Genomic DNA, 23220 nt, shown 5'->3' with positions numbered 1-23220 from the left:
TTAGAAAAGGGAATTTGAGGCCTAATGAATGTGTACTGGAAAACCTCATATTGGTAAAAACTGAGGCAGAGAAAGTATGGTACTTTAAATTTCTTAGTAAGAGATGCTGACTAGTCTAATTTGGCTAGACCATAAAACATACAAAAAGGAATAGTGTGAGATAAGACTAAAGAAGTGTGTTGGAGCCAGATGGTAGAACATCTTGTATGGACAACAATTTAAAAACCACTACAATTTTGACTACCAAATTGCATTGATACTCCCTCACCCATCCTATCCAACATAAGGATCAAGGACCTGGGGAGTTATCTACTCACCCAGGTGGTTTTGAAGGCTCTGTTCTGCAGAATTATTGAAGAAGTATGAATTATTTGTGATTATTAGAGACCTATTGACTTTCTATCTGTCAGTTCCTCTCTTTGTGCAATCATCGAGTCTTGTATATGAATTTGTGGATTTACAAAATTAGAACTTAGCTCTGAGCCCATACCCTACAGGATAAACCCTTTCTTCCTTGGATTAACTATATTTCTTCTTGAAATTAGATGGATTTTATTTCACTGGGTCCTGGTCATGTTAAGACATCATAATTAAGTTGGCTTTTCACAAAAACAAACAAATGTGCTTGGTTGCTACATAAGATTGCTTTTACTCAGCATAGAATTGATATGCAAGTAGATGGCATATAATAATCATCATGCAATATGTAATAGCTCTCCTAAATCCTAGAAAGTTGACAGAAAGTCCAAGAATTGTCTTGAATCCAAGACTTCTGGGAAATGTATATTTTGAGTTTGTTTTATTCTCCCTCACTGTACCTTCTGTGAATGGACAAAAGAGTACTCATTTGATTTTGACTTACTATGGCTGGTTTTTAGATAAAGAGACAGAAACTTTGTAGGTACTCTGGAAATAGGATGCATCGCATCATAGCTAGGGATTTGAGATATAGGGGGAACACATAAGCCATTCTTGGACTGGTCTGTTTCACTCCATACGGGAAACTTTGACTTTTTTTGTCATTACTAGCCCATCTCAGAGAAGGGTAAGTGGACTGAGAGACCAGGAAGGACAAAGCTACCACCACCATTATCATGCTGTCTGACTTAATTATACTACTTTTTGCTGCACTCAAATCTTCTCATTTCCTATCACTTCAACTGAGCCAAAATTCTACCTCTCAGAACATCATGATTAGGAGAGACCAGAGAGAGAGAGATGCTATAAATATTTTTGAATGCTAGTTTGATGAAGACTTTTGCATTAGGACATTTACATTAGGATGAATAATTTGGCATTGATATGGGGGTTGGAGTAGAGAGAGAAATGACTAGATGTTGAGTGACTGTTTAAGAGGCTATTGAAATAGACCTAATTGTGAGGAAGGGATTAAATTAGTATTGTGATAGTGGCAACAGTGATGAGAGAGTTAGTTGCTATAGGCATTTTGAAAAGAGAATTGACAGGACCTAGTGACTCATTGGTGTATGTGATAAAACAGAGGGTCAGGTCAAAACTGATTCCAATGAAGCTATTGTCAGAGATAGGGAAAATTAAAGAGAGGAAGAAGTTTAGAAGGAAAGATAATGAGTTCAGTTTTGGATATTTGTTCAAAATAGTGATGTTGGCAGGATCAAAAGACATTCAGGGGAAAGACATCTATAGGTAGGAAGATGAAGATGTGAATCTAGAGTTTAGAAGAAAGATCAGAGTTGATGGTGATTTGGGAGTCCAGGCTGGTTGCATAGAGGTGATAGCTGAAGTTGATGGGCTGACCCAAGGGAAAAGGGTATAGAAAGAAGATAATATAAAAGGGCAGGGGATAGAGCCTTCAAAAACACCTACATTATGGGATAGGAGGAAAAATGGGAACCAGAGAAAGAGCCAGAGAAGAAATAGAGGAGAAAGAGCACCAGGAGATTGACAAAAGGATTCTGGAAAACTAAAGGAAAAGAGGATCAAGAAAGGACTACCAGTAATGGCAAATGCCATACAGAGGTATAGGATGGTGACAAAAGGCTTTGGTAGCTCAATGACTGAGAAACAGCATGGTGTAGTGGATAGGATAGACGGAGTCAAGAATACCTAGGCTCCAATCCCTCCTAAGACATTTAATAGCTCTGGGATCTTGAGCACATCAGTTAGGATAACATAGTAATAATATATAACATATAATATATAACACTATGTTTTAGTTTCTTCAACTGAAAAAAAAAGCATGGGTTTGATTCTATGGCCCCCAAATTTCCTTCTAATTCAAAATCTATGATCCTTTGCTTTGGAGTCATTGGGAAGACCAGTTTCAGCAGGATGGCGTAGAGAGAAGATATGCTACAAGAGGTTGAATTTTGTGCCTCCAATTGGAGGTAGTGTGGATCAGTGTAAGGGAATGCTGGATTTGGAGTTAGAAGATCTTAATTAGAATTTTAACTCTGCATTTACTTATTTACTACCTTGTGACATTGGGTAAATCACTTTATTTTTCTGATCTTCAGTTTCCTCATTTGTAAAATGAAAGCACTTCGTTAGATAACCTCCGAGGTCCTCTATAGCGCTAAATCTATGATCTCTTCCAGGGCTTCTTGAACTTTTTCCACTCAAGACCCCTTTTCACCTGAGAAATTTTTACGTGACCCAGGTATATAGGTATATAAAATAGGTATACATAATCTTTTACAGTTGCCAAATTTTTCGAGACTCCCACATTCAGTTAAGCAACCCCATGTGGGATTTCAACCCATAGTTTAAGAAGTTTTGATGATTATCAAATTAGATAATATTTAGAAAATGCTTAGTGCAGGTCCTGGGGCAAAGAAGGTGCTCGATTAACACTTCTTTCCTTCCTTTTCATTTATGATCCCCTCAATAACTATCAATATCATCCACTTAGTTTCAAAGAAGTTGCAGTCATGGCCAGGAGACAGAGTACCTTGAAATCCATCAATTCAATCCATGAAATCATCAATCTTTTAAGTAGTGAAGTTTTTGTACCAGACCATGAACTTGAGGGAATCCAGAGAATTTGAACTATGGACCCTCTATCGAGGAAACTTTCTCTACCAAAGCAAAGCTACATTCAGTTTTAGCAAGCTGCCTAGAGCAGTGAGAAGTTTTGTGACTGCCTGGGGTTACAGAGGAGGTAAATATCAGATGCAGAAAAAAAATGAGCCCAAGTATTCCTGTTTCCAAGATTGGTGTTCTATTCAGGATATCACATCAACCTCTCTTGAGGCATATTTACCAAAGTTGTTTTCCTCCCTGAAAGTCCATTATCCTTTCTTATTATTCATAGACAAAAATGTCATTTCTCTTCCCTCTGTCTCTGTGCCTTAAGTCATCAGCACTTTTTATTTTTGCATGTTGAGATAATGAAAAAGAAAGAAACACAGAGTTAGATCAAAAGAGCAAAGGATCGAGTTTTGCCTGCCTGAAGAAGAATGCATTTCCTTCTTAATAAAAGTGTTTTCTGACCATTTGCATGAGACAGGCAATAAATAGTCACTAGTTCCATTTTATACTGTAGCATAATCATATTTTAGATTAAGGGCTTCTTTCTAATTTGAACTTCGCACCTCTTAAGAGTGTGAACTTACAGCAATACAGGAACAAATTGCATAGGATGGGCAGGCACAAATAGATTGCAATATGCATCACTGAGGGAACATCTAAATTGATGAGATTGAAAGTCTATCATTCTCATTCTGTCCGTCTAATACACACACACACACACACACACAATTTTGTATCTCTGTTTCTTTCTCTGTCTCATCTCTCTCTCCTCCTATCAATTGATTTAGGGAACATTTCATAAGGTATCTCCTTCCACCAATGCCGCTCACACTGTTAGAAAGTTGCCTGGTTCATTGAAAGGTTAAGAGACTTGTCCATTGTCATATAGGCAGTATAGGAACTTGGATATAGGTCTTCCTGACTGAAGTTGGCTCTCTCTTCACTATGCCACAAGACTTCTCAACAAAATTCTTTATCTCAATTTTTGCAAATACTGTAACAAATCACTCTCTGCCTGTACAGTATGTAGTAATTCATCCATCAAAAAATTATCAAGAATCTATTATGTACAAAGGCTTGTTCCTATTTCCCTTTTAATAGTTGGAGATAGAAGGCAGAAAAGATGATCCAGCTTGGGATGGAATCTCTGAGATCCATCTGTAAACTACAAGGACATTTACTGTCATTTTAAAGCTACAAAGCATTTTTTTCCCTAGTCATCTACATATTACTTATCTTTTTTCCCATCATACTGCTCTCTATAATTTTATTGGAACTTTGGGTGCTAGCTGAGGGCAAGAGTTCACAATAAGTTCACATTTATAAGCAGTGTTTTACTGTTTGTAAAACTTGCTATTCCAACCACCCTGAAGTAGTAGTGCAAACATTAACCCCAATTTACTAATGAGTAAGAATTTATTGTCTGCCCACACTTTATTTCAGTCTCTTCCTCCCATAATTTCATCTCCTCTTCTTTACTCTTTTTCACTTTAATCTAGAGCAGATTCCTATGGCATAGCTCTATGCCAGTTGGGGCTAAGGTGCTTTGGAAGGATCTAGAGGGATAAAGGCATGAAAGCTGTTGAACTTTGGGAAATGGATGACAGCTTGGGGCTGTTGAAAGCTTGTTAGGAGCAGGTGCTGCCTAGGGGAGAAAACAACCCCTCACCATTTTGCTGCCTGGGACACAGCCTCTCTCAACACATGTTAATACTAGCTCTGAATGGATAAGGTACTGTTATTGGAGTTATAGATCAGGTAACCATGTCTCTATTTCTGTAATATTTATTATAGGTTTACCCCTTGGGATCATCAGTTTAGAGCTGGAAGGATTCTTAGAAAGGATTCTAGTAAAATGTCCTAATTTTACAGATGAGAAAACAACTAGGGGAGGGGAGGAAGAGAATAATTATTTAGTAGGTATAAGCACCTACTATGTGTTATACACTGTATAAATACCTCATCTGATGAGAAAGAGATGAATACAAGTTTTATGCAATGTTCCCCCAAAAAGAAATATTTCCTGTTTTTTCTTCTTTCGTCATGAAAACAACCTCGGAATCTTAATTTGGAACATGGCATAAAAATATCTTTTCAAAGAGAACCCTTTTGATTCATTAATTTTTTTGTTTGTTTTTGGTTTTGTGGGGCAATGAGGGTTAAGTGACTTGCCCAGGGTCACACAGCTAGTAAATGTCAATTGTCTGAGACCAGATTTGAACTCAGGTCCTCCTGAATCCAGGACCAGTGCTTTATCCACTGCACCACCTAGCTGCCCCTGATTCGTTAATTTTAAAGGTTTATTTTGGGTTCCAAATTCTGTCCCTCCCTCCACCTCCTTTTCTATCCATTGAGATGTGAAATATGATACTCATTATACATGTGAAGTCATGCAAAACATTTTCATGTTAGCAATAATGCAAAAAAAGAAAGAAAAGCAAGAAAAATAAAGAATGTGGAAAATATGCTTTAATCTGCACACTCAGCATTCATCAGTTCTCTTTCTGGAAGTGGACTGCATTTTTCATTATAAGTCTTTTGATATTTTCTTGGGTCACTACATTGATCAGAGTATCTAAGTCTTTCACAGTTGATTATCATTATGATATTGCTGTTTCTGTGTATATCATTCTAGTTCTGCTCACTCACTTTGCATAAGCTCATATGTTTCCCCACATTTTTCTTATAGCACAATAGTATTCCATCAGAATAATATACCACATCTCGTTCTGCCATTCCCCAATAGATGGGCATTCCTTCAATCTCCAATTCTTTGTCAACACAGAGTTGCTATACCTATTTTTTAACATATTAGTCCTTTCCTTTTTCTTTGATCTATTTGCAATACAGACATAGTAGCCGTATTTCTGGGTCAAAGGGTATAACGCACTTTTATGGAGCCCTTTGGGCATCGTTGGATTCTTCAGAATGGTTGGAATCAGTTCACAGCTTTACCAACAAAGCATTAGTGTACCTATTTTCCCACATCCTCTCTAACACTTGTCATTTTCCTTTTCTGTCATGTTAGCCAATCTGATAGGTATGGGGTGGTACTTCAGAGTTGTTTTAATTTGCATTTCTCTAATTAGTGATTTAGAGCATTTTTAATGACTATTGATAGCTTTAATTTTTTTTCCCCCATCACCTTCATGTTCATATCCTTTGATCATTCATCAACTGGGGATTGGGAAAAATATTATTATCTTGATATGTCAGATATAGCATAACTTGCTTGGGTGGGAAATAGATCCGTGGATTGGACAAAGAGAAGGCAATAGTTTGTGGTCATACTCTGCCTGAGTCAATAGGAGAGCCTGTCCCTCTTCTTTTTTTGTAGGGCCACTGTTCTGGCTACAGACATCACTGTCCTTCCCAAGCTCAGTACCTCACTGGCAGAGAAGACATTCATCAAAGTAGAATTTAGAATCATCAGATTTTAGAGATGAAAGTGACTTCAGAAGCCATCTAGTCCACAACTATCACTGTATAAATGAGGAAAGTAAGGCAAAGAAGGAAAAGGATTTGTCCGATGTCTCAAATAATAAGTACCTGAGCCAAGATTTGAAACCAGGTCTCTGCATACCAAACTGGTCCATTTCCACTCTACTTTTCCATGTCTGAAATTGAAATGTCTTTTTTGGTCACTGTGTTCTATTTTGTCTCTTTTGGCAAGATTTGCTTTATGTGAAAGAACACTGATTTTAAGCATCTGGTTATAAACTAAGTGAAAATTTAAAAATGCAACAATTAACATGATTATGGTATTAGTGATATGCTTCTGGATTGCTTATTAATGTGGCTGTGCTTGACATGTTCCTGGACCTTTCTGTAAATACTTTTCAACATAATCCAAGGATGTTACAGGGAGTAAAAACTATTGAAATCACATCAGTGACTGTATTAAGGTAGTTTGTTTGAGGCATGTGAGATGAACAACACAACGCTTTGTATTTGCTTTTTTAAAAAAAAAAATGGATCCAAGCTCCTAGAAGGCACAGAATTGTTTTTGTATCCCCAGCCTGGCACATGTTGAATTGAAGTCAATTGAGCTGGGGAGTGGTTATTTGTGGACAGAGGAAGGATTAGAACTAGATGTGGATGGAGGATTAAGCCTCTGTCATCTGGTGCTGACCTCAGTTTGGGATCTGATCAGGGTTATACGTGTCTGCATGACCTTTTCTACTTCAAGAGAACTTATCAATATAAGCAAAGGAGTTTTTTCCCCCTTAAGCAGTCATAGGATATGAAATTGAAAAGTAATGTTTATATAATTCCTAAATGATTTCTTCATGTGTGTCTAAGTGAACCTCCCCTCCCTTAGGGGAAGGGAGAGTAGTGTGGTGGAAAAAACCCCCACTGATTTGTAGTCAGGAGACTTCTATTAGAAACAAGCTTTCTATTTACTACTTGACCTATTTGATCTTTGGAAAGACACTTTGCCACTGTCAGGTTCTTCGTCTGTAAAGTGAAAGATTTGGACTTGACATCTCTAAATTTCCCTTTTAGATTTAAATTCTATGATCTTCCCCAACTGGAGCATTCTCCCTTTCCCCAACCAATCCTGATGCCTTGTGGGAGGGGAAGAAACTCCCCAAACCCTGGAATAGAGTAACTTCCCAAGATCTGAGATCAGTTATTGCTTTGCTGCTTAATTTTGTGGAAGATACAAATAGTAGTCATGGTAGTAGCATTGCCAAAGGTTATATAGTCAATGGCTATGGCTATGGGAGATGATGTATCATAGCAGATACATAGATTGCTCAATTTGGAAATCAAGATAAGCTGGTTTCAAATGCTCTCTCTGACACTTATTGAGTGCCCCTGGGTAGATTACTTCACTAATATAGCCTCAGTTTCCTCATCTGTAAAAGGAAGATAATAGTAGCATCTACTTCTAAGTATTGTTATGAAGATGAGATGAGATGATATATGGAAAACATTTTCAAAACCCTAAGCTGTTATACATATGTTAATATGTAATATGAACTACTGTTATGGTTAACTTCCAAATATTCCTTGCCTGGCATTGATTGTTTGTCATTCTTTCTCCAAGAGGACAATGACAGCTGGGTGATGTCATGACTTGCACTGAATTGGATTTAAGCAAGGGAGGGCTGTGCAAAGTCACCAGCCTTACTCTCCTCCAGAGCCATCTGGGTGCAGGGGCAAGACATATATCAGGACATCTGGAGATGGTCCTGGATGTTTAAGGCAATTGGGGTTAAGCGACTCACCTAAGGTCACACAGCTAGTAAGTGTCTGAGGTGAGATTTGAGCTCAGGTCCCCCATAACTTCAGGGCCAGTTCTCTATCCACTGTGCCACCACACTGCCAACTTGGCCTTGATACTTAGGTGTGAATGCCTATGTATACCCAGAGGAATACAAATGCCATCTTTATTTCTAAATCCCAGCCATCCTTCAAGATCCTTCACCTGCTACCTCCTTAAGGAATATTTCCTGATTTCCCCGACATGTCATCTCAAATGCCTTTCAACCTCTATGGGAGTTATCACATAGTTTCTATTTGTTTACATGTTTTATCTCCCCATGTCATTTTACTGCAGACTGGGAACAAGTTTTATGGCATAGAATGCTCTACCAGGAGTCAGTCCTGGTTATAAATTCTGCTTCATACACTTATGGATCTTGGGTATTTGTCGCTGAGCAAGTCACTTTCTGGGCTTCAGCTCTTCACCTGTAAAATGAGGATTTGGGACTAGATTGACTCTAAGGTTTCTTCAGTCTCTACACTTAGGACATCCTTTGATCTCCCACAGTGTCCTGTACACTGCAGGTGCTCAATAGATATTTCATAAGATCATAGATTTGTTGAATGGACGATCCAAAAGTTTACCTTCCTTCCCTCCCCTCGAGTCTCTAAACTGGTGCTCATTTTCTGGATATACTCTGCAGAGCTGTTCAGGAAGGCATTGAAATCTCAAGTGACCCTGCTTAGGGTTGAACAGCTAGTCTGTGTCAGAAGCAGAAGGGAAATCCTCTTGACTCTATGGCTGGCTGTTTATCATCTAAGCCAGTTGTTTCTTACTGGTCAAGTCAATCACTTCAGCACTCTGGGCTTCACTTTTCTCAACTATAAAATGAAGATTTTAGATTAAATCTGTTTCTTTCTAGGCCAAATCTTCTAATTCCCTTGAAGTGGTGTCCAAGGTCATATAACAAATAAATGGGCTGGCATAACTGTGTCTTTTGTTTTCAAGGCACCAGGTTTACCCTTATGGCTAAACTCTACTTCTTTATCTATATACATATACAGAGTGAATCTATGTTCACGTATATGTTTATGTCCTTGGTTGTGGAGTCAGAGGGCCTGCGTCCGGATCCCATATTTTCCTACTTACTAACTTTGTATCCTTGGGCAAATCACTTACAGTAACTTCCTGGGCCTCAGTTTCCTTATATGTAAAGTTAAAAGGTTGGACTACATGGCCTCTGAAGTCCTTTCCAGTTCTAAATCTACGTCTTATTGACACAGTTATTAGAGCAGCAAATAAAGCCAGCCTTTCCATTCCGGAATTACTGGGATCTCCCTCCAGGTTTCCCCGGAATATTTTAAAGTTCTTTTGCGTTGCAGCCCCTGGATGAAGTCTGAGTGTGGTGTTGAGGAAACTTCTCTCCGCTAGGAGAACTGTCCAAGAAAGGACCCCGGCAGTAGCAACGCCACTTGGCTTTGGCAGGCGCGCCAGTCGCATACCTCCTTTATCTGGAGTGGCCCCTGGACTCTGAAAGCCATCGGAGAGCCAGCCTCGGGGTGGGGTAGTGAGACCAGCGATTGTAGCTGCTTCCTAGAGAGGGCTGCGGCGGCTCATCCCTTTCCCTGGAGGGGCTTCGGGGTTGGGCTGGGTTCCGAGCACGGCGGCCGCTTCTGCAATCGTTGCTCTTCCCTTGGGCTCCCCTATTCCAAAGGCAAGCCCTGGGGACGACTCCCACAGCTCCGCCGCGCCTTTCCAGTCTCCCTCGACCGCCACCTCCAATTCGGAAACCTGGAAAAAGTTCCTCCACAGCGGCCAGCCTGAAGAAAAGCCACATTCGTGTGGCTGGGCTCCAGCCCGCCTCCCCTCCCAGACGCCCTCCGCCCCCACCCCCAACTTTGGATTGCTGCTTCCTCCCGGGCTGCGTGGCTTTCCTGAAAGCAGCTGGGCGGCGCGCTGCTGGTGGAAGGAGGCAAGGCAGGCGAACTAGGCGCGCGGGGCAGAAAGGTAAAGGCTGCAAGCTGGGCAGCGTGTTCGCAGCGCTCTGGAAGGCGCGGAGTGAGCGGGCGGGAACGGTGCGCTGGAGGAGCTGGTCCACATGCCTTGCAGCCGGCTCTCTTTGTTTTGTGCGCCGGAGGAGGGACGTTCGTACGCTTTTAGCATTGGGACGGTCGGTATAACCATGCACTCTGGACTGGGCAAAGTTTCGACCGAGGGCTGCATCCCGCTCGGTCGCCTGTGTGTGAGCTTGTGAATGTGTCTGTGTGTGTGTGCACGCGCGCACGAGCGCGTGCGTTTCTCTCCATAGCTAGTTTGCTTTCCCTTCGGAGGAGAATAATGTTTCCGAAAGAGGGGAGCATTTACTTATCGACGGATTCGTGCTAGTGCGCGAAGACCTTAAGCTTGCAGACTGGGTCCTCCAAGCTTCTCAAACTTCGCGCTGGAGGTGTGTGTACGTGTGCATGAGTGTGTCCGTCTTTCTTTCGACTAGGAAATCTGCTGTCATAGTAGGATGCCCCTCCACCCTACCCTACCCTATCCTCAAAACATAACTGTAGGAAATGTATTGTTTCTCTCCTCTTTGATGAATTCTTCAGTTGTGGCTGAGAAAGTCGAGTTGCCCAAAGTGGACAGAGTGAGTGCCTTCGGACACCCTCTGTCTCGCTTGTCAGTGAGTTCCTGAGTTGAAGTTTTAATGCTGCCCCCAGGTACTCTTTAACGAGACCCGGCATTTCCGCGTTCTGGGGATGTGGATGATTGCAAATGGACTGCATGGACTTTGGTCGGATTTGGAGGAAGCTACGATGTTTGGCTAAGATGCGTTATTTTGATTCAGTTGCAAAGTCGGAGGCTTTTGGGAGCTTATTTCTTAAGTGAAAGTTGGTGGAGGTGGGGGGGGGGGCTCAGGACTTCTGTTTAAATACTTTCTCCCTTTCTTGGGAGCAGGTTATGTCAGGTGTTTGTGAATGTCGGCGGCAAGCACCACACCATTTTAGAAAATCAGTGTCAACTGGGTTTGAACTGGGTTACCTTTTGGCCCCAGAAATCCAGCGTAGTGACTCACACCCAGGAGTGAAAAGGGATAGGCTACAACCATAGTTTATTTACATTTTTGTGGAGAGGGGTTGGTCAGAGGATCCCTTAGAAATCATTCCCAGACTTAAAATAATGAAACTTTGGCTTTTTTTTTCTTTTTTGGTGTTGCCAATTGCCTTTTATCCTCGACTCCAGTTTGACATTAAAATAATAATAATAATGTGCAGCGTGTAAGGCTCTGGTAAAGGTCGTGTTGAGTGGCTGCTGCTTGTTGACGCAGTAATAAACTGTCGTAGATGTTATGCTTGCTGGTGCTTGGGAATATGTAGTGTCTGAAGCCATCAGGAACTGACCTGTGACTCTCAGACACGTGTACAAAATGTATGAAGGTGGCTTGGGGTTTACGCCTATCAATCTGCTTAAATAAGTGCTCACATTTAAGGAGGATTGAAATAAACCTGGAAGTTACTTAGAATTATGACAATGCCGTTTGCATTCCTAAGACTGTGGGAACTATGGTACTTTGCAACATATAAATAGTCCTCCCCCCAACCCCCCACCCCGCTTCTGAATACTATTTGTTCTGGAAATGGATGGACACCTCCCTCCAGTAGGAAGTTAGTATTTGGAAATTAATCAAGCTTCTGGGTATATTTTAAGTGTCCAGTAGCTGAGCGTTAGTTCCGATAGAATGTTAGCTCCCAAAAGGCACTCTGTACCGAAAACAGTGCTTTGATAATAACAAATAACTAACTTCTATATAGTGCTTACAGCTGCAAGTATTATTTCATTTGATTCTCACAACAACCCGGGGAGATAGCTACTGTGACTGCCCCCATTTTACAGAGGAGGAAACTGAAGGAGCAGTTAAAGTGACTTGCCCAGGGTTACACAACTAGTAAATGTCTAATCCCCAGGCGTTCTGTCCAGTGCCACCTAACTACCCCAAACTAGCCACTACTATAATAGTAACTACAGTAATAAATTCTTGTTGAATGAATTAATGTTTAGCTCTGTGCTTGTAAGGAAAGAGGTGGATACAGAAGAAAATCCAGTCTATATAAGAAGGCTTACCCTGATCCACCTTAATGCTAATGCCTTCTCCCTAAGATTATTTCCGGTTTGTCCTGTATCTATCTCGTTTATATATGGTTGTTTGTATATGGTCTCACAGATTGGTTTGTGAGTACCTCGAGTTCAGGGACCACCTTTGCCCTTTCTTCCTATCCTGGCTACTTAGCACAGTACCTGGCACAAAGAGCCAGTTAGTAAGTGTCTATTTGAAGATAATCCACAAGAAGCTTGCAGTATATTTGAGGCAAATCAAGGACCTGGTATAATAGACTGTTGAGTGGAGATTGGGGGTTTCCACCTTGGCTATGATACTAACCAATTTTGTGAACTTTGGCAAGTTGTTCAATCTCTCTGAGGCTCAGTTTTCTCTTCTGCAATATGGGAATAACATTACTTGTGCAACCTGACCTACAGGAGTTGTTTCAAGGAGAGTGCTATTTAAGTACTGAAAAAAAAAGCACTAAGGAAATTCGAGTCATTCATTTGGTGCTACATTATGGGCCATAGACCAGTGCTGGAATAGTTCATTTAAAAAAGAAAAAAACGAGCAAAAATTAGCTTCAGGATCAATAAGCAGAGATTGTCTCAGAGGCTGACCAGAACTGACAAAATACTGCATTTACTGGAGTCTTTCTTTTCTGCAAAGATTTTTTTTTTCCTCCACAAGTGTGATAGAATTCTCCTGACCAGGGCCACTGGGAAGTTTCTGAATAGCCTAAACAGATGAATTCTTATTGAAAGCTGTAATCCCACCCACCCTTGAAAACAAAGAATCTGCAGAAAATTATTAACTCCTGAATGTAAGACTACATCCAGCTGAAAAAAACGATTGTGTTCCCTTACTGTGTCTTTGTGGGATAGTGGGAAAAAAAGCACACTGGCTTTGGGATCAGAGGACTCAGGCATGGATCCCAGATTTACCTGTGTGACTCTGATTAAGCTACTTCATCCTTCTGGGGCTCCATTCTCTGCCAGCCAGATGACTTCTAAGATCCCTTTTCTCTTGTTGCTATTTTTATATGAAGCAGTTACTGTATCTTTGCATTCGAAAAAAGAGTCATCCTTTTTAGTTCTGTTTGCAGTAAGCAAAGGTTAAGTAGTAGTTAAGTATCTGGACTTGACTGGGTGCCTGTGAATAGGTTGTGAAGAAGAAAGGAAAAGTGGAAAATAGGACAGGATGAGACAGTAAAAGAAGACAAAGAGGGGCAGAGAAATGAGAAATCGAAAGATACTGAGCATGATAGAGCTTTAAAGAACTGTCATAGTTAACTTGTTTATAAAGCTCTTCATCAGTAGCTGACAGTTAGGGCATGTATGGTTGAAAAAAATCTCCTCTGATGATTTCTCACACTTTTGGTTACTTCTAAAGACATACATGTCCATTTCCTCCCACTCTATTCAATAAATTAGTCAATAGAGTTTTCTCTGAATCTCAGGGTATTTTGTTTTGAAGAGATATGCCATTATCAGAGAATATTACATTATTGCTGCTATGTGCTTTCTTAGGGCAAGAGACATGAAACCCTTAAGATCTGCTTTTCCCTCATCACATCAGAATACTTAGCACCCTGGATTTTTGTTGTGGGTCAGTCATTTCAGTCTTGTCTGACTCTTTGTGACCTCCTTTGAGGTTTTCTTGGCAAAGATATTGGAATGGTTTGCCATTTCTTTTTTTCCAGCTTATTTTACAGAGGAACTAAGGCCAAAAGGGATAAGTGACAAGTGACTTGCCCAGAGTCACACAGCTAGTAAGTGTCTAAGGCCAGTTTTGAATTGAGGAAGATGAGGCTTCCTGACTCTAGTTCTGATACTATCTACTGTACCACCTAGCTGCCAAAACCCATACAGATGGTGATGTAAAATCTTTCAGGAGCCTGTTAGTCACATGGATGAATGTGTGACATAGTGGAAGGGTGATAAACCTTACAAGTTACAAGTAACAGGGTTAAAAAGATTGATGATTTTCCCATATAGACCACCCTTCAGCCAGCTAGACATATTGCCATATTTTATCCTATCATTCTGAGTTCTTGAGAAATTCAAGAGTATTGGTATTGGACACTGAATTTAGATTAATCAATAATCAGAATTCAAATCCAGTCTCAGATGCTTCCTAGCTTTGTGACCTTGGGCAAGTCACTTAACCTGTGTCTGCTTGAGTTTCCTCATGTGTAAAATGGAGATACTAATAGTACTTGACTCTCAGGGATGTTGTGAAGTTAAATGAGATATTTTAAAAGTACTTTAGAAGTTTAAATTTTTTTGTAAATACTAGTTATTATCACTATATCTGATAAATTTCAAGACCTTTAGGAATTCATGACCTAAAGGAATGAGCACTTATCTTTGAAAAGTACTGTAAAGTACTGAAGGTGGAGACAGTATAGCTATCTAATAAAGTGCTGAACTTGGAGGCAGAAAGACCCCAGCTGAAACCCCTTCTGTATATTCTTATTAGCAGTGTGACCCTGGGCAAATCACTTAACTTCACTAAACCTCAGTTTCCTTATCTGTAAAATGGTGGAATAATAATAGGACCCACTTCAAATGGTTGTTGTGAGGATAGTATATGTAAAGCTCTTTGAAAAACTTATTTTTTTGTCGTTGCTCATTCTTGTCTGACTCTTCATGAATGCATTTGGAGTTTTCTTGGCAAAGATACTGGAGCAGTTTGCTTATTTCCTTCTCCAGCTCATTTTACTGATGAGGAAAGGGAGGCAAATGGGGTGAAGTGACTTGGCCAAGGTCACACAACTATTAAGTGTCTGAGGATGGATTTGAACTCAAGAAGATGTCTTCCTGACTCCAGGGTCAGTTCTCTATCCACTTCGCCTCCTACCTGCTCTTGCAAAACTTTAGGCATGTATAAATGCTAGCTATTATGTAGGATATTGGTTTCATTCAGTCTTGACATCCTGGAGCTAGGGCTGTTTTCAATTATTTTAAAATAAATACCAGATATCAACTTGTTTACTAGTTTGCTTGCTTTAAAAAAAAGTCCCAGATAGTTTGTTTGTTTGGCCTTTGTTTTTCTAATAAAAGTGGAGTGCGATTTTTTCCTCTTCATTTATTTGATTTTCCTTTACCTTTGGGTTTTTGGAGAATAAGAGGAAACCATTGCATATTTGGCCTGAGCATCTGGAAAACTAGCAACCATGGCACAGGGAGGGAAGATGAGGAGCACCACTAAAACAATTGTCACAAAGCCCCAGTGCTCTTTAGTGCCCAAGTACTTTTACTTCTCTGGAGGAAGACTTAGCCCCTCCATCTGGGTTTATTTACTTCTATTTTAGACTCAATTCTTGAAGGAATTGACCTTTGACTTTCTTCTGGGAAAGAAGGAGACTTTGAGATTGAGACCAAAGTCTGGAAGTTTCTCTGAGATGCAAATGAATCTCCTTGAATTCTTTTGTAACAATTGATGATATACCCTAATTTCTCTGGTCCTGTCCTGATTCTTCCTTCAGGTCTGTGCACTGGCCTGGGAAAGGGGGTTTGGGACAGGGGAAGATGATGAGTAAGAGCACTAGAAATTTGAAGACAAGTCTAAGCCAGGCTCACTTAGATTTACCATTACCTGGGCCGAGTTAGTAAAGTGGTACTAGAATCTGATGGGCCTACACCATTTTAATTTCAGTTTAGAACCGGGACACTTACTCAGAGAAGGCTTTTAATACATTTTGTAACTCTGTGAATTTCCCCTTTTGTTTGTTACTTTAAACCCATCTGTTTCCTTGTAACTATTAATGGTAAAAAGCACTTTGAAGATCAGAGCTAGTGAAGTGTGCTTGTTTCTGGAGAAACCTGCTTAGTACAAGTGTAGGGACTTTAGCCTTGGGTCTGGAGTCAGGAAGACCAGGGTTCAAATCTGGCCTTAGAAGTTGTGTGACCCTGGGTGAGTCACTTAAACCTGTTTCAATTTCCTCATCTGGTGAAGAAAATGGCAAGTCATTCCTGTATCTTTGTCAAGAAAACCCCAAATGGGTTCTTGAAGAGTCAGAGTGACAGGGATTTTTAAAGTCCACTCTTTGGATTTAGAGCTGAAAAGCATTTCAAAGGTTATTTATTAAGCCCAATTCTCATTTTACAAATGAGGAAACTGAGGTTCAAAAAGAAGTCAAAATTCCTCCCCTTATGGTTGTGCAAACAGGCTCAGAAATGATCAAATCAGGTAGAAAACTGTGAGAGTACAAGATTTAAACTCAGTTCCTCTTAACTCTGAATTGGTGTTTTCCTTGCCCTGTATCACACTCTCTGCAGCAGTGTGGCACTGATTCCCATTATTCAGGGGACATGGGTAAGGAGATCAATTGGGAAACAATAGTGGCAGTGAATCAAGGGAGAGAACCTAGGGCTTCCAATAACATACCAGCTTGGTTACCTGGTTTTCCAGTTGGGGTTTCGTGATACCATTGCTCTTTGCTCTCACTCTCTAGTCCCTAAAGTCCAGGGCTTGTCTCATTCAGATGTCCCCTTACTGGATTCTTGCTGTGTCCAGATTCTAGTTTTCCCCTCCCTCCATGGCTTCTATCTTATTGACTGAACTCAGATAATAGTAAGCCTCAGGCCAATAAATTATAGAGACAATTTTCTGTCCCATTTTCCCCCTTCATTAACCTCCCTTCTCAGACACTCTTCTTCCACCTACCATAGGAGGGGAGGAGGGATTGAGGAGAGGGCAACTAGTTATATTTCAGGGTTTTTAGTTTAAAACAAAACATCTTAAAGAGTTGATGTGACCAATAAGGTCATCCTAGCATTGTATCAGCCCATAGAAGATTAGAAGATAGATTTGCTTGTGTGTTTAAACTAGGAATAGTTCCCTGAACAGAGATGGAGAGAACTACTGCATTTGGAAATGAAGGTTATCCAAAAACAAATGGTAACCTTTTCTTTTCTTTTTCTTTCTTTCTTTCTTTTTCGTTTGTTTGGGTTTTTTTTTGGGGGGGGGCAGGGCACTGAGGGTTAAGTGACTTGCCCAGGGTCACACAGCTAGTTAAGTGTCAAGTGTCTGAGGCTGCGTTTGAACTCGGGTCCTCCTGAATCCAAGGACAGTGCTTTATCCACTGCGCCATCTAGCTGCCCGCCCCCCCCCCCTTTTTTTTTAAGAGGGCAGTTAGGGCTTCTATAACCCAGCACAATGATAATAGAAAAAGTAACTGGTAGACATACACAGGAATGGTAAAAGCATAAACTGTGTAGCTGTTGTCCTAAAGGGCATCATTCTTTGAAGTACTGATCAGTACCCTACAGGCAATGTTCCAGGCTGTGGAGCAATGGGAAGAACATTGTATCTGGAATCCAAGAGACTACTATAACATTCTGGTTTTGCCACTTAATATCTTGGACAAGTAATTTAATCTCTCTTGGTCTCAGTTTTCTCATCTGTTGTTAAGGGCTAAAATTCTAGCTAAACTGTCTAAAATATCTAATGAGTGGTCGCCAATAAATTATAAGCTTTAGCAAGAGTTAGACTTTTAAGCATTTATTAAGGAGAATAAGAATTTGGTAAAGAGAGAGAGAAAGGCCTACATTCATCTATCTATTAAAGGGAGAGCACATTTCTAGCTCCACTCTCCACCAGAGTCCAAAGGAAAGAGAGTGAGAGCGAGCACCAGTCTCTTCCTTCCTCTTCCCACTAGCCCACGTCACTTCCTGACGCCAAAGAAAAGACTCCTGGTCTTGCCCTCAAAGACCTTCGCTTCATGGGTGGAACTCTTCTACAGTAAGTCTCCAGAAGGTGGCGTCATTCCAATCGTTACACTGTAGAATGAGTATGTTGGGCTAGATTACCTTTTAAGATTTCCTCTAGCTCTAGTGTTTGTGATACCAAGATCCCTTTCTTTTATTAAAAAATTTTGTCAAGGAACAAAAATCTATTTTTCTTTTCCTCCAATTCCTGTTCCTTCCATTGAGAAAAACAAAAAACTTGTAACAAAACAAATTTCTATGTTGGCCATGTCAAAAGAAAAATGTCTATATCTGTACTCTGAGTCCATACCATTTTTTGTTTGTTTTGCTGGGCAGTGAAGGTTAAGTGACTTGCCCAAGGTCACACAGCTAGTAAGTGTCAAGTGTCTGAGGCTGGATTTGAACTCAGGTCCTCCTGAATCCAGGGCCAGTGCTTTATCCACTGTGCCACCTAGCTGCCCCCCATGCTTTTTTTTTTTTTAGTGAGGCAATTGGGGTTAAGTGACTTGCCCAGGGTCACACAGCTAGTAAATGTTAATTGTCTGAGGCCGGATTTGAACTCAGGTACTCCTGAATCCAGGGCCGGTGCTCTATCCACTGCGCCACCTAGCTGCCCCCCATGCTTTCTTAATAAAGAGATGAATAGCATTCTTCATTGTCATCCTCTGCAATCATTGCTTTGATAAAAATTCTTACATCTTTCAAAGTTGGGTTCTGCCCACTTTCACTCTGCACCAGTTTGTACAATTCTTCCCAGGTTTCTCTTGAAACTATCCCTTTATTTATTTATTATAGCAGATAATAGTATTCTACTACATCCATATGCCATGATTCATTCAGGCATTCCCTAAATGATGGGCACACTATTTTTGTTAAGAGGTCTGTTTGCTCTTTGTTTTCTTTGAGGTACCAGCCTAGTAGTGATAACTGGTTCATAGGGAGTCACAGTTTAGTAAGTTTTGTGAGTATAGTTTCAGCTTGCTTTCCAGAATGCCTGGATCAATTCATAACTCACCCCAAATTTTTAAATGGCTATGAAATAAATTAAGTAGAAAGTAAGAAAATTTAATTAAATTAAAAAAATTAATTGAAAAATTAAATAAATCTTTGAGGATGCTCGAAAAAAACAATAACTTTACTTATGTATCTGTTCCATGGCTTTATCACCAATGTACTAGGGGAAAAGAATTCCATTCAACCTTCTCTGTCCCCTGTCTTCCTAGGAATGATTTTAGGGGCCTGTGTGTCTCTGACCATCTTCTTTAAGTCAGCTTTTATACATGAAGATACACCTTACAAATCCGTAAGTATTTATTCAATACTCTGTGCAAGGAACTACCCTAGGTAGGTTGAGGATAAAAGTGAAACAAACCTATCAGAAATACAATCTCTGCCCTTATATTCCACTAGGAATACAACTGTAATCAGATAAATAAAAATAGGACAAACAAAAAAATAACAAACAAACAAAAAATAGGACAATTCGAGGAAGATTTAAGCTAAGGCTTTCTCACCTTAACCCAGAAGGAGGACAAGGAAGACAATTCCAGGCATGGTAGGCAGGTTGTTCAAAGGCATGTAGGTGGGAGATAGAATATCTTATGTAAACAACATCAAGCTGACCAGTTTGACAGGGACACACAGTATAGGAAAAGGAGTAATGTGAACTGAGTCCAGAAAACTAGGCTAGATTGTGAGGGATTCTAAATGCACACTTTCAGAGGTTTGTATTTTATCCTGTTGAGGAAATGGGGCATTATTGAAACTTCTTGAGAAAGGGAGGGACATGGTCAGGCCAGTTTATAGGGAGATTATTTTGATACTTGTAAGGAAGATGGGTGGGAGAAGAGACTGGAATCATGGAGTCCAATTAAGAGACTTATAATAATTTAGGTAAAAAGGTGATGATAGCTTGAACTAAGGTCTTGGTCTTATTAGTACAGAATTTAGATATGAGAAATGTCATGACAATAGAATTAACAAAACTTGGCAATTAAATTGGATGTCAGTAGTAATGGAGAGTGGAATCTGGGAACACTATATTCTTCCACAAGGAGAGGCATTGTGGCACAATGTTAAATTCTGCCTGAGGCATTCATAGGATTTTGAACTGGAAAGGACCTTAGAGATCATCTTCTTTAGAATATTTTTTTTACATTTTAAAAATTAAGTTTTTATTGTATTGCTAGCTTAGAGTGGGCTAGGTTTGGCCCTTTGGCAGCAATTCGTCAACTCTTGATAGTCTAACCTTTTCATTTTACAGATGAAGAAATTACCTCTGCCTGCCCCCTCCCCCCCAGGTTATTCTGACTTATCCAAAGATTCACTGAGCCAAGTTTGAATGTAGGCCCTCCAAATCCATTACCTTTCCACTACACAATTTAAAAACTGTATAATCCCAGGTAAGTCACTTGGACTCTTTTAACCTCATCTTCCTTGCCTGCAAAATGGATATAATATTAACAGCTATCACATAGGGTTGCAGTGAAAATCAAATTAGAAGGTATACGTAAAGGCCTTTATATAGATGGGGGCTACTGTTGGATATGATCTGTAGTCATCCATGCTCAAGGAAGATGTGCCAATTAGATCACAGAATTTGTGAGTTGGAACGTACCTCTCAGCTACTCTCTAGTCCAACCCATTGTGAGCAATTCTAAATGTACGCTTTGAAGATGTACCATTACAGGAATTGTCACCATATACCTACACACATACCAAGTGGACATCCAGCCTTTCTTCCTAAAGACCTCCAAAGAGGGCTAGCCCTCTACCTTACCTCTTCAGGAAGCCTGTCCTCCTTTGGGATGACTCTAATTGTTAGGAAACTTTTCCTGTTATCAAGCCCAAGTTGGTTTTATCCATTACCTCCTCATTCCACCCTGAGGGAACATACACAACTAGCTTTTAATCTCTCTTTTATATGACAACCTTCAAATACTTGGAGACAGCTATCATAACACAATACCCCCATCCCCCTTCTCTAACCTAAACATCTCCATGTAATGTGGACTCTAGGTCCTTCACTAACTTGGCTTTTTTATCATTGCTTCTATAGTCGAAGAGGGAAAAAAAATAGTTATACTCTTACCAGCATTATTCAGGGCCAGAACTCATCAGAGGTGGTTGTATTTTGGAGCTGAATAACCTAGGCTCTGTTCCTCTCTCAGATGCTACATCTCCAGGTTGGAGATCAAGGAACTGTCCCTTTGGATTTCCACTGTCCTCATGTTTGGGGTTCTCTTTAACCACTGGGCTTTCCCTCTGAGATTATGTTTAGTTTATCCTGTACATATCTTCATGTACATAGTTGTTTGCATATTGTCTCCTTTGACTTTGAGCTCCTTAATATCAGGGACTGTTTTTTCTCTGTCTCTTCTCCCCCGCAGTGTACTGTTGACTTGAGAAAAAGTCTGAGAAAACGTTCTAAACCACTTGTTCACCAGAAGAGTCCACAAACCCATTTAACCAATAATACCTTTGCCAAAGAGAATTGTGACCTAATGTATTCATATCTCAGTTTCTCCCCTGGCCCACACACTAATGAGCCCTCAGTCAAAGCAATTTTACTCTCCCTTAGAGCATAGGTAGCACACGCTGCTCTGGAGCTGGGACCCACATTACAGGGAGAACTAGAAAAGACACGCGAAAAGGCCCATAGAAAAAGGAGCTTCCTGTTTCCTAGGAATTCTCTAGTGCCATAACCTGTGATGCATTCTCATGCTTTGGTCAAAAAATGCAGCAAACACTCTGACCCAGGCTCACTGGTGGCTTGCCTTTATGGCCATACAGGTAGTAAGGAGCAGATTTGGAAGTAGAAAATCACCCCTCTAATACCAAACCCTGGTAGAATATCCAGCTGGTATAAAAAACCCTGGGTCAGCTAGGTGGCACATTGCATACAGTGCCAGGCCTGGAGTCAGGAAAACTCATTTCCTGAGGTCAAATCTGGCCTCAGACACTTACTAGCTGTGTAACCCTGGGCAAGTCACTGAATCCCGTTTGCCTCAGTTTCCTTAACTGTAGAATAATCTGGAGAAGGAAATGGCAAACCACTCTAGTCAAGAAACCCCAAATGGGACTACAAGGAGCCAGATACAACTGAAAAATAATGACTAAACAAGAACAACAAATACCAACCCCAGTGGTCTCCTTTAAATGTTCATTGGTTAATTGATTATTAGCTAGTTGTCACCCTGGCCAAGTCACTTAGTCTATCACCCTCTATTTCTTCTTGGGTAAAATGAGGATAATAATTTTCACACCTACCTCAAAGGGTTGTAGTAAGAGGCTCAAATGAGTTAACTGTAAATCACTTTAAGGGCTATATAAATGTTAGCTCTTGTTATCATGCTAGCAATTTTAAAATTATTTTTTTTATATTCCTGGCCAAGCATCTAATACAGTGCCATGCTACTAGTTAGCACTTCATAAATATCAGTTGAAGTCTGAGATGATAATGATGAAAGGAACTGGGTTGTTCTAGGAGATGCTAATTCCTCTGCCTTGGATGAGTCCTTTCCTGCCAGGAAGTAGTTTGATTGTGCCTCCTCACCCCCAGAGTAGGCCTGTGAGGATTTTTGCCTAGCTTGATGGTTGTGTGCAATGGGGGATGTGAAGCTGGTTAAGGAAAAAAAAATATTCCTGCTTAGTTGGGAAGGAATTCTTTTTTTTTTTAAGAAAATAAAATCAAAATGCACTAGGGAAAAATCAAAAGTATGAGAATTTTGGCCCTAGCAAGTGCTATTAAGTGAGGTCTGCAATCTTTTACAGTCTTTTACAGGCCCAGCAAGCACTAGGTACAGGGAGGGTGTTATTTCACACCTGGGGATTTAGGAGTCCCTCCCCTTTTTCATTCTTTCCCTGCAACACATCAGCAGTGTGTGGCCTTTTCTTGGAGAGCTTTAAAATAAATGCAGCAGGCCAGCATCTGGACATTAAATCTTACCCTGGCTCAATTAAAAAGTGGGAGTGGAGGAATGTGCATATTATCTCAGTGGGCCTAGAGTTGTGGGACTGGGGGTAGGGAGGCCCTGCTCTTTACTGGATATTTCCCCCTTCCTCTATGATAATGCAAAAGAGGACTCCAGTTATTTATTGGGCACATCTTTTTCTCTCCTTGGTAATCTACTCCCTTCAGGATACATTTCATTTCAGTGCTTGCCTCTCTCATGGTTGGCCCCTTTGGGTCTTGTTCC

At 40.4% G+C, this 23220-nt stretch overlaps 1 protein-coding gene across 3 annotated transcripts in view; it reads left to right on the top strand.

The window, feature by feature from the left end:
- The first annotated feature begins 9850 nt into the window (after positions 1–9850).
- The window catches only part of TNS3 (tensin 3), a 429194-nt gene continuing 415824 nt past the window's right edge, over positions 9851–23220 (top strand). For 2 of the 3 annotated variants that reach the window (XM_043964868.1, XM_043964867.1), the window contains exon 1: positions 9851–10228. Coding sequence is in view for 1 of the 3 variants with exons in the window: in XM_043964866.1 (XP_043820801.1) it covers positions 10320–10391 (72 nt within the window). In the remaining 2 variants the exon portion in view is untranslated. Of the gene's footprint in view, positions 10229–10251; positions 10392–23220 lie in introns of those variants that run through there. The other variant, XM_043964866.1, reaches the window with a different exon arrangement.

Source organism: Dromiciops gliroides, chromosome 1, assembly GCF_019393635.1.
Source record: "Dromiciops gliroides isolate mDroGli1 chromosome 1, mDroGli1.pri, whole genome shotgun sequence".
Taxonomy (NCBI): domain Eukaryota; kingdom Metazoa; phylum Chordata; class Mammalia; order Microbiotheria; family Microbiotheriidae; genus Dromiciops; species Dromiciops gliroides.
Note: the sequence above shows the minus strand (reverse complement) of the source record. Positions and strands in the feature narration are given on the sequence as shown.